Source organism: Taeniopygia guttata, chromosome 19 (genome assembly GCF_048771995.1).
Source record: "Taeniopygia guttata chromosome 19, bTaeGut7.mat, whole genome shotgun sequence".
Classification (NCBI taxonomy): Eukaryota; Metazoa; Chordata; class Aves; order Passeriformes; family Estrildidae; genus Taeniopygia; species Taeniopygia guttata.
The window spans coordinates 4,467,856-4,477,308 of record NC_133044.1 but is presented as its reverse complement, the minus strand read 5'-3'; the positions used below and the strand labels follow the sequence as shown (position 1 = coordinate 4,477,308).

Here is a 9,453-nt window from a genome sequence, read left to right as displayed (position 1 = left end):
GCCGCCGCTCCGCCCGCTCCGCCCGCTCCGCCGCGCTCCGCCCCGCGTCCCTGCGCTTCCCCTCCCGCCCCTCCCGGTCGCCCCGGCAACGCCGCCCGGGCACAACATGGCGTCGTCGGTGCGGGCCGGGCCGCGGCTGCGGCGGGCGGTGCGGGCCGGAGAGCTGGCGGCGCTGCCCGCCGGGCTGAGGGGTGAGCTGGAGGCGGCGCTGGCGGAGAAAGGAGCGCTGGTGCCGTTCGGCCTGCTGCGGAGGCTGCACGCCGCGCTCAGGGAGGCAGGTAAGCCCGCTGCACCGGGATTGTGCCGGGATCACACCGGGATCGCACCGGGGTCGCACCGGGATCGCGCCGGCGTCGCGCCGGGATCACACCGGGGTGGCACCGGGATCACACCGGGATCACACCGGGATCGCGCCGGGATCACACCGGGGTGGCACCGGGATCACACCGGGGTCACGCCGCGCTGAGGGAGGCAGGTAAGCCCGCTGCGCCGGGATCGCACCGGGATCACACCGGGATCACACCGGGATCGCACCGGGGTCGCACCGGGATCACACCGGGATCACACCGGGATCGCGCCGGCGTCGCGCCGGGATCACACCGGGATCGCACCGGGATCGCACCGGGATCACACCGGGGTCGCACCGGGATCGCACCGGGATCGCGCTGGGATCACACCGGGGTCACACCGGGATCACACCGGGGTCACACCGGGGTCGCACCGGGATCACACCGGGGTCGCACCGGGATCGCACCGGGATCACACTGGGATCACACCGGGATCGCGCTGGGATCACACCGGGGTCACACCGGGGTCGCACCGGGATCGCACCGGGGTCGCACCGGGATCGCACCGGGATCACACCGGGGTCGCACCGGGATCACACCGGGATCACACCGGGGTCGCGCCGTGACCGCCCCGTGTCCGCAGGGTCGGCGCTGCACTTACACGAGCTGCTGGAAGGATGCGAGATCCACCTGCCCGAGGTGCCGGTGCCGCCGCGGGTAAGTGAGGGCCGGCCGGGAGCCGCGGGAGGAGGCGGAGGCTCCCGGCGCTCACGGTGGGTCTGTGCCGCCCCCAGAACCCCGAGCTGGTGGCACGGCTGGAGCGGATCAAGGCCAAGCTGGCACACGAGGAGTACCGGCGGATGACCCGCAACATCACCGGCCAGGTGAGGGGCTGCTGCAGTGCCTGCTGCCAGGATTCATCCCTCAAACTCCTGAGAGCAAAGGAGATTTCCCCCTTAGAGTGAGTGCAGTGCTGTGATGCTCTACCTCTCTCAGCCCCTAAATTATTAGGCTAGCCCAGAGATATGGGGCCTTGAGGGGAGGAAGATCAGGAGATGGGCAAAGATTCAAAAGAGGCTCTCACCCCGATGTGGCTGTCCAGCTTCTTTATTCCATGAGGTCTGGGGGGAAAGAGAGGTGGAAAGAGGGCAAACAGGAAGGGTCAAGGGTTTATCTAGGCTCTGGACAGGGAGGGCTTCTCTGGCTCTCTGCCAACCCCATCAGGGCAGGAAGGAGGGTACCAGGCTAATCTGATCAGAGTCACAGGGGTCCCAGGAAATGGGGAAAAGCATAGCCCGAGCGCACTGTAACAGTGCAGGGGGAATGTGGCAGGCACTGGAGGAGAGCACACTGTAAACACACTGGGAACAACAGACGCGCTGTTGGGGACAGAGGCAGGACAGGGTTAACAAGGTGGTGAATTCGACATGCTGAGTTTTGGGAACTGCTCACTGTGCCAGAGATCTCAGGTTCTGTTCTGGGAGACTGAGCACATGTTGTAAATGTTTGACTGGGAGCATCTGTGCTGGTGAAATTTTTGTCATAGTTTTAAAATTGCCTCATTCATGTCGAGGTAAATGCTTAAAATACAAGATCATATGTGGGCACTTATTCTTTCCTGAGAAAACAGATTTTCTGGCAGGGTGACTGTTCAGAGAAGTCAGCATCCCTTCCTGCTGGCATTCCTTGGGATCCCATTCTGCCCTTCCATTCTGTACCTGGCATCCAGGTACACATTAACTCTCCTGGGATGATCTGCTTTTCTCTTTGCCAAGGTTTGACCTAGTTTAGTGAAAGGTGTCCTGCTCATGGCAGGGGCTAGAACAGGATGGTCTTTGAGGTCCCCCTAACCATGCTGTGATCTATAACCCAGGGTGGTTTTAGCAGAGCTTGTGCAAAATCTCAAAGAAACCTGTGTGCTGTGAAACTGCTGCTCCCCCACAGCCACTCACCCAAAACCTCAGAGTCTTTGGGACAGGACAGGGCATTGGCATTGCTTTTATTCTGCATACACAGTAATAACATTACTATTAACATGAAAATACAAGTGATCACAAGCTGTTTCAATCCCTTCTTTCAGGAGATGAACGGGCCATTGGCTGAATTGGGGAGGCAAGGTGAGTGGCTCCCTGTCCTGTTGACATGTGGCAGGTCAGGCATGGGAACTGTTCCGTCTCCAGCTGGTGACAGCCCTTCCCTCTCGGAATATCTCACAGAAGGTTTTCATGCACTGTAGTGTTCGTTGAATAAAGGAGCCTCTTGGTCATTCTTACCAACATTTCTGGAGGCACCAAGTGTGTGACTCCTGTAGGATTACATCTCCCAGCTGAGGCAGCTGTGCATGATTACACCTTGTCTCCAGCCTTACCTAAAATCATCTCCTTCACCCCCTGTCCCCAGTTCGCTCCGTGAAAGCCGTTGTCATCACCATCTTCAACTTCATCGTCACCGTGGTGGCCGCCTTTGCCTGCACCTACCTGGGCAGCCAGTACATCTTCGCAGAGACAGCGGCGGTGAGCGAGCCCAGCCCCTGGCAGCCCCCTGAGCTGGCCAGGCCACACAGCCAGGGTCACCTCTCTCTCTTTTGTGTCCCCAGCGTGTCCTGTCAGCTGTCATTGTGGCCTCGGTGGTGGGCTTGGCCGAGCTGTACGTGATGGTGCGCACCCTTGAAGGGGACCTTGGGAAACTGTGACCATGAACTGCAAGCTTTGTGCTGGAGGATTTTGTCCTCCCCAGGAGCTGCTAATTTGGAACAGATCTTATCTGTACCTGTTCCTGCTGTGCGAAGACTCCTGCACTCCTCAGGCTCATCCTTTGCTTCCCGCTCCTGAAATGAATCGTGGGTTGGAAGTCCCAGAGCTGCAGGACAGGACAGGGAATGGCTGTGGACTCCAACCACCCCAGCAGGGAGAGGGGCATCAGCTCCTGCCATCCCTGTTCTGGGAAATTCCTGTCCTTTTATTCTGGGAATAAATAACACTATGTGTTTGTAACCTTCTTGCTGCGTGTTGGGAGGTTTCTGTTGGTATGAGAAACGTTGTTATGGTGTCTAAGACACGGCTGAATGTGAATCTTCCCTCTCCCTCTGCATCCTGCTCCATCTCCTGTCCAAACCTTCCTGTGCCTGCACAGTGAGGGATGCCCGGTGCTCCCAACCCCCTGCCAAAGGGTGCCCAGATTCTGGAGGCAGGGAGGGAGCACCCCTCAGCACTGAGCCCAGGGGTCTCTCAGGTGCTATGAGACAGAGAGCAGAGCCAGCTCAGTGCACCCACAGCAGGGAGGGGACACCCACACCAGACACCTGCCGGGTGGGCGCTCTGCCAGGGCCAGACACAGTGATTAATGCTCTGATGGCAGCTAAGCCCCCCTGGAAACACGGTTTAATATCTGATCCAGGGAGATCTGCCAGCACCTGCGAACGCGCCTGTGGATTAGAGGCGGCCGTGCCACAATCATCTGTGGATACGGCCTCAGATTAAGGTATTTTTTCCAAAAGATTAGTCGGTATTAGGGAGCTGATGGGGAGCTGCCCCTGCTGTGGCCGCACCGGCATTTAGGATATTGGATGACATCCTCGGAGCCTTTGGGACCGGCAGTAATTCCGCACCCTAATGAAATCGTGGCGCTAATCCGGGGGGGCCGCGGTACCAGGAGGGTCCCTAGAAGTCAGGGGTCCTTGCCACGGCTATGGCTCGCCCAGGTTGGTGATGGCCGCGCTGTAGATGAGGTCGGAGATGGAGCCCAGCGAGGTGGGGAGGCCCCGAGCGGGGCTGTGGGATGGCGGCGGCGGCAGGGCAGGGGCCGGGCACGGGATGCCGCCGTCGGGAGGTGCCGCGGGGGGACCCCGCTCCCCGGGCGGCGGCAGCGGCGGTAGCGGTGGCGGCTCCGGCTTGGCGCTACGGATCCTGCGGGCGCGGCGGTTCTGGAACCAGACCTGGGACGGGCGAGGGGAACTGTGAGACACCGACAGGAGAGGGTGCCCCGGGAGGGAGCGAGGAAGGGATGGAGGGGAGGGTCCCGCCTCTGCTCACCTGGATCTTGGCCTCGGGCAGCTGGGTGAGCTCGGCCAGGCGCTCCCGGGTGGCGATGTCCGGGTAGGGCACGGCGGCGAAGGCTCGCTCCAGCTCCGACAGCTGCCCCCGGCTGAACGTGGTCCGCCGCCGCTTCCGCGGCCCCCCCGGGCAGGGACAGGGACAGGGACAGGGGCACGGCCCCGGGGCGCCACCAACCCCCGCCGCCCGCCCGCCGCCCGGCCCGCCCGCCCCGTCGGGGAAGCGGAGCAGCGGCTGCGGAGCGCGGGAGGTGCCCGGGGCCGCGCTCATCCTGCCCGGCTCCCCCGGGCCCGCCGCCGCCCCGGCTTTTATCCCCCCCGGATCCCCCCCGGCGGGCTGGGACCGCCCCGAGCGGGCGGTGCTGTCCCCCCCGAACCCTTCCCAAGGGCTCCCGGGGCCGGTCCCAGCTCCGCGCCCCCAATGGCAGAGTCCCGGTAGCCCCGACTGACTCCCCAGCATCCCCGGGGACCAGGATCCCCACCAGCTGCTCGTACAGGTCTCCCCTCGCCGCCGCCGGGGCACGGTGGGGCCCGTGAGGATGCCGGGGCTCGGGACCCCCCTGCCACCCGCCCCTTGCGCTCCCTCCCGGCCCCCCGCCCTCCCCCGCTCGGCCCCCGCCGTGCGACCGCCGCTCTCCCGCAGGGCTGGCACCGGTCAATGTTTAACCGGAGCGGTGGTACCGGTTGTGCGGGGCAGCCGGGGCCGGCTGAGGGTGGCTCCCGCCGAGACCGGCCGGGCGCTGCGAGCACCCCGAGCACCGGGTGTTGGGGGGCGCATGGAACCCGAGGGGGAGCGCGGCGGGGAACCCCAGCCGGACTCCCGGCCCAGAACGCTCCCACGGGGCCGGGAGAGACCGTAAGTTGTCGCGGCGACGGAGGAGACAGAGGCCACCCCATCCTAGAGCAGCAGGATTTGGGCGATGACTGCCCGACTGATACAGGCAGCGGGGGGTGGCATCCCAAAAAGGCTGCGGGGGGACAGGACCGTCCTTCTGCGGCGACGTGGAGGGGACAGTGAGCTCTGTCTCCTGCCTCAGGGCACAGTGGGGGTGGGAGGACGGTGAGAGCACAGCATGACCGGGGGTCCCTCCACCCCAGCCTCCGGGGTGCCCGCGGGCACAACCCCCCATCTGGGGGGCACCCACCACCCTGCTGCCCTCTCTTCCCCAAAGGAGTCCCGGAGAGGAGCAGGGGAGGCCCGTGGAGGGCAAAGAGACGCGTCTGAGAGTGGTGCTAAGGTAAGGAGAGACTGAAGGGCTCAGGGACGCGGCAGGAACCTCGCTGCCTGGGGCGAGGTCACAGCGGGGCTCCCCAGGGTCCCCATGCAGCGACACCTCTGTGTCCCCATCCACACCCCACCCTTAGGGTCCGGCCACTGACCTGCACGGAGACGCGGCGAGGTGACCAGCAAGTTGTGCACAGCCTCGGTGACGGCTCCGTGCACGTAAGTGCCACCTCCCCGTTGGGGTGTCGAGCTTGGGGAGGGCTGCGACACCCCCTGAGCCACCGCTGTCCCCACGGCCAGGTAAGCGCGGCCAGGCACGATGCCACCTTTGGCTTCAGCGCCGTGTTCGACGCCGGCGCCTCGCAGGAGGCTGTGTTCGAAGGCAGCGGGATGAGGCAGCTGGTGGAGCTGGCCATGGACGGGTGAGTCCCGGAGAGCCCCCCGCGGACCCCAACCCTCCATCCACCCCACGCCGGGCTTTTCCTGCGCGTTTGCACTGCCCGGGCTGTGTCAGGAGGTGGCATCGCTGTGCCACCGCCTGCGGCCCTGCCCGGCGCTCAGCATCTTCCACAGCTTCTCCTGCACCGTCTTTGCCTTCGGGCAGACCGGCTCGGGGAAGACCTACACCCTGATGGGACCCCTCGCCCAGGTACAACGCTGACCATCTCACCCATGCCGGCCGTGGGATGAGCTCCTCCCAGCCGGTCACGGTGCAGGCGGTGCCCGATGTGTTCATTCACCATCCTGGCACCTTTGCAGAGCGACACCCAGCCGGCGTCCCCGGCCCTGCTGGGGCTGATGCAGAGGTCCTTCACCTGCCTCCTGGAGCAGAGCCGGAGCCGTGGCTCTGACCTTGCTCTCAGCGCTTCCTACCTGGAGATCTACAACGAACAGGTAAGTGCCTGCCCAGCCGCCCACTCGGGCCCTGCTGGCACCCTGTGCCCCGCTCCCCCGGTGCCTTCCCCCTGCCATGTGCCAGGTCCGGGACCTGCTGAGCCCGGGGCCACCGTGCGCCCTGCCCCTGCGCTGGAGCAAAACCCGCGGCTTCTACGTGGAGAACCAGCTCAGTGTGGAATTCGAGAGCCTGGAGGCCATTGTCAGCCTGCTCCTGCAAGGTGCTGAGCCACAGGCACGGGGCTGGGACACGTTCAGGGGGTGCTAGACTCGGTATGGGGGGATTCAGACCCCGCAGACCGTGCCAGGGCTGGTGGTGCTCTGATGGCAGCCAAGAGGAGCAGCTCCCTGTACACCTGCAGGCCAGCTCTGGTCGGGCAGGGGTGCTGGGCAGTGGATGCTCTGGGGCTGGGGCAGGGATGTGGGGTGTCATGCAATCAATTCCTCGCCCAGCAGGATCCCAGAGGCGCCGGACCTCGGCACATGCCCTCAACAGGCACTCGAGCCGCAGCCACGCCCTGCTGACCGTCCACGTCCGCAGCCCAGCCGTGAGCGCACATCCTGCTCCTGGGCAGGGCTGGGGGGCTCCGGGCTCAGCGTGGGGCTGCAGACACCCCCACGGTGGGGGGGTCATGCTCTCCTCAAGGATACATGGGTGGGGCTGGAGCGAGCAGCTGGGAATCCTATCCGAGATCCAGGAGTCGGGACAGTGCTCTGGGCCATGGGGAAAGGGTGATGGGGGCCAAAGCATCACTCCACAATATGGTTCTCCAGGCCAGAGCGTGCCCCAGCAAGCAGGGCACGCTGTGCTTCGTGGACCTGGCAGGCAGTGAGCGGGTGAAGGAGACCGGCTCCAGCGGGGAGCTCTCCGTGGAGGCCAACAGCATCAACCGCAGCCTCCTGGCACTGGGTAAGAGCTGGGGAACCCGCCCTGGGAGTGTCCTGCTGGCCCCCACCAGAGCCTTGTCACACCCTCTGTGGCTCATCCTCCGGCAGGACACTGCATCTCCCTGCTGGCCAAACCCCGAGGGAAGAGAACACACATCCCCTACCGGGACAGCAAGCTCACCCGGCTGCTGGCTCGCTCGCTGGGCGGCTCGGGCATCACCCTGATGGTAAAACCATTGAGGGGGCTGGGCAAGGGTCTCAGCCCTGGAGGAGAAGGCTGGAAAAGGATGGTGACCCTCTGGATGACAGTTTGCCTGTATCTCTTCCTTGTTGGCAGGTTGCCTGCATCTCCCCGTCCTCACGCTGCCTCTCAGAGACTCTGAGCACGCTGCACTACGCCAGCCGTGCCCGGAAGGTCACCACCAGACCCCTGGCCAACAGGGTATCACAAACAGAGAACCCCTCTGAGCTCCTCTGCCCGCTGCTGGGACCCCCCTGACGCACCCCTTTATCCACCCACTGCTCCCAGGTGTCCCGGGAGAAGCTGCTGCAAACCTTGGAGCGAGAAATCCACGCCTTGCAGCTGGAAAACCTCTCCCTGCGGCAGCAGCTGTGCCTGCCCAGAGTGCCAGTGAGGAGCACGGAGCTCGCAGGGAACCCTCCAAAAGCATGGGCGGGCTCTGGAGACAGGTATGGACCCACAGGGCAGCTCCCACCAGAGGGAACCCCAGCCTGGCCCAGTCTCTACGGTCTCCTGCGGGACTTTGTGGTGGAGAACGAGCAGATGAGGTATGGGACACTTGTGTGGGACCCCTGAATAGGGGATCAAGAGGCTGACAGGGCAGGCAGAGCCCCTGCCTGGGCACACCCTGCACCAAGCAGCCTCTCTCAGTGACTCTGTGGGGCTGGGCAGGGCTCTCTGGAGGCTGCCAATGCCCTGCTGGGCTTCCTCCCTGCTCCCCAGGCAGCCCCATCTGCGCCCACACCACAGCGGTGACATCCCGGCTGGCCCATCCTGCAGAGCCACGCGCAGCTCCTGTGACAGCCAGTCCCTGCTCCGGAGTGCCCACACCCTGCACGTCCCCCACGGGCACTCGGTGAGGCACCGGCGGCCCGACACCACGCCCAGCTCTGTCCCCCGGCTGCCGGTGAGAGCGGGGTCTGGGGTCTGCAGTCATCCTGCCCGTGGCAGGCTGAGCGTGCACAGATCTCCCACCCACTGCCGTCCTCTCTTCCAGAAGCTCCCTCCTGCCTCCAGCCACCCCAGCTGCCCAGGGTGCCCACAATGCTGCCCTGGGCCAGCTGATGCCACCATGTTCCAGGTACAGCCCCAGGGGTCTCTTGGGAGGGGATGGCACAGGGGTGGTACAGCCACCTTGACCACTCTGCTCACCCCCAGGTGCTGCCAGTGCCCACCGTGCCACAGCCAGTGTCCCCTGAGGGGAATGCTGGTCTTCTGCCCCCTGGACAGGAGGACACGGCTGTGCCTGGCTCCCATCACCCCCACGGGCACCCCCAGCTGCACCAGAGGAAGCGGTGAGAGCCATTCCTTGGGCATCAGCTGCAGCTCAAGAGTTCCCTGGAGTTTCGGGGGATGGTGGGACAGTAGGTGAGGGTTTGTTCATGTGTCCTCATGGCAGGAGTCGTGGCAGGAGCAGGAGCTTGTCTCAGCAGCACGCGCTGCACCGGGAGCTGCCAGGCCCTGAGCACGTCCCCAGCTCTGAGGGAAGGGTCATCCCTTCAGCACCGCCCTGGCCAGGGCTGCCAGAGCCCAGAGGTGAGCAGGGCAGTGCTGGGAGACCAGGCAGGGCCTCAGATGGGCACCCATCCCTCCACGTGCACTGTGGGGGGCTGTGCACTGATCCTGGGGAGATGGAGACCTGACCCTGCTGCTCCTCGCTGGCAGCTGCTGGCACCGTCCCTCTCCTCCAGTGGGAAGAGGCACTGGACTGGCTGGCAGAGCAGATCTGAGCTGCCACAGGCACAGCATGGATGGGGCCAGCGTCAGGGATCTGGCACAGACCAGGGGGACAAACAAAGCCTCAGGGACATGGGACCTTGGACTGCAAGGACTGCACAAACCACGGCGCAGACGGTTGGATGGATGG

At 64.7% G+C, this 9,453-nt stretch overlaps 3 protein-coding genes across 4 annotated transcripts; 2 read left to right on the top strand and 1 right to left on the bottom strand.

Annotated features, from left to right (window-relative positions):
- The first annotated feature begins 106 nt into the window (after positions 1-106).
- On the top strand, positions 107-3,284 carry VMA12 (vacuolar ATPase assembly factor VMA12). The gene is made up of 7 exons (XM_072916869.1): positions 107-191; positions 284-475; positions 931-1,004; positions 1,082-1,171; positions 2,368-2,404; positions 2,688-2,800; positions 2,884-3,284. The coding sequence occupies exons 1-7, from the start codon at positions 107-109 to the stop codon at positions 2,977-2,979; spliced, it is 687 nt and encodes a 228-aa protein (XP_072772970.1). The 3' UTR covers positions 2,980-3,284.
- SEBOX (SEBOX homeobox) lies at positions 2,270-4,636 on the bottom strand. 2 transcript variants are annotated; one of them, XR_012058676.1, is made up of 3 exons: positions 4,319-4,636; positions 2,656-4,221; positions 2,270-2,517 (listed from the first exon to the last, which is right to left on the bottom strand). XR_012058676.1 is itself a non-coding variant. In XM_030288283.4 (2 exons), the coding sequence occupies exons 1-2, from the start codon at positions 4,607-4,609 to the stop codon at positions 3,973-3,975; spliced, it is 540 nt and encodes a 179-aa protein (XP_030144143.4). In that variant the 5' UTR covers positions 4,610-4,636; the 3' UTR covers positions 2,270-3,972. The 2 variants fall into 2 exon arrangements, 1 of the variants encoding a protein (XP_030144143.4); XM_030288283.4 differs by having other exon boundaries at positions 2,270-4,221.
- Positions 4,637-4,759: 123 nt separating this feature from the next.
- KIF12 (kinesin family member 12) lies at positions 4,760-9,445 on the top strand. The gene is made up of 17 exons (XM_072937238.1): positions 4,760-5,194; positions 5,511-5,576; positions 5,704-5,782; positions 5,864-5,985; positions 6,137-6,212; positions 6,323-6,457; positions 6,543-6,678; positions 6,914-7,005; positions 7,232-7,367; positions 7,454-7,572; positions 7,683-7,787; positions 7,875-8,134; positions 8,310-8,493; positions 8,584-8,667; positions 8,745-8,881; positions 8,986-9,122; positions 9,252-9,445. Exons 1-17 carry the CDS (start codon positions 4,878-4,880, stop codon positions 9,314-9,316), a joined length of 2,250 nt encoding a protein of 749 aa, XP_072793339.1. The 5' UTR covers positions 4,760-4,877; the 3' UTR covers positions 9,317-9,445.
- Positions 9,446-9,453: the final 8 nt, after the last annotated feature.

Bases quoted from the DNA above. Each gene is read 5' to 3' on its own strand.
- VMA12 (XM_072916869.1), top strand. From the start codon at position 107: ATGGCGTCGTCGGTGCGGGCCGGGCCGCGGCTGCGGCGGGCGGTGCGG. The intron at 476-930 runs GTAAGCCCGCTG...CCGTGTCCGCAG, and splicing joins CGCCGCGCTGAGGGAGGCAG to GGTCGGCGCTGCACTTACAC. The intron at 2,801-2,883 runs GTGAGCGAGCCC...TTGTGTCCCCAG, and splicing joins TCTTCGCAGAGACAGCGGCG to CGTGTCCTGTCAGCTGTCAT.
- SEBOX (XM_030288283.4), bottom strand. From the start codon at position 4,609: ATGAGCGCGGCCCCGGGCACCTCCCGCGCTCCGCAGCCGCTGCTCCGC. The intron at 4,222-4,318 runs GTGAGCAGAGGC...CGCCCGTCCCAG, and splicing joins TGCCCGAGGCCAAGATCCAG to GTCTGGTTCCAGAACCGCCG.
- KIF12 (XM_072937238.1), top strand. From the start codon at position 4,878: ATGCCGGGGCTCGGGACCCCCCTGCCACCCGCCCCTTGCGCTCCCTCC. The intron at 6,458-6,542 runs GTAAGTGCCTGC...GCCATGTGCCAG, and splicing joins TGGAGATCTACAACGAACAG to GTCCGGGACCTGCTGAGCCC. The intron at 8,882-8,985 runs GTGAGAGCCATT...TCCTCATGGCAG, and splicing joins CAGCTGCACCAGAGGAAGCG to GAGTCGTGGCAGGAGCAGGA.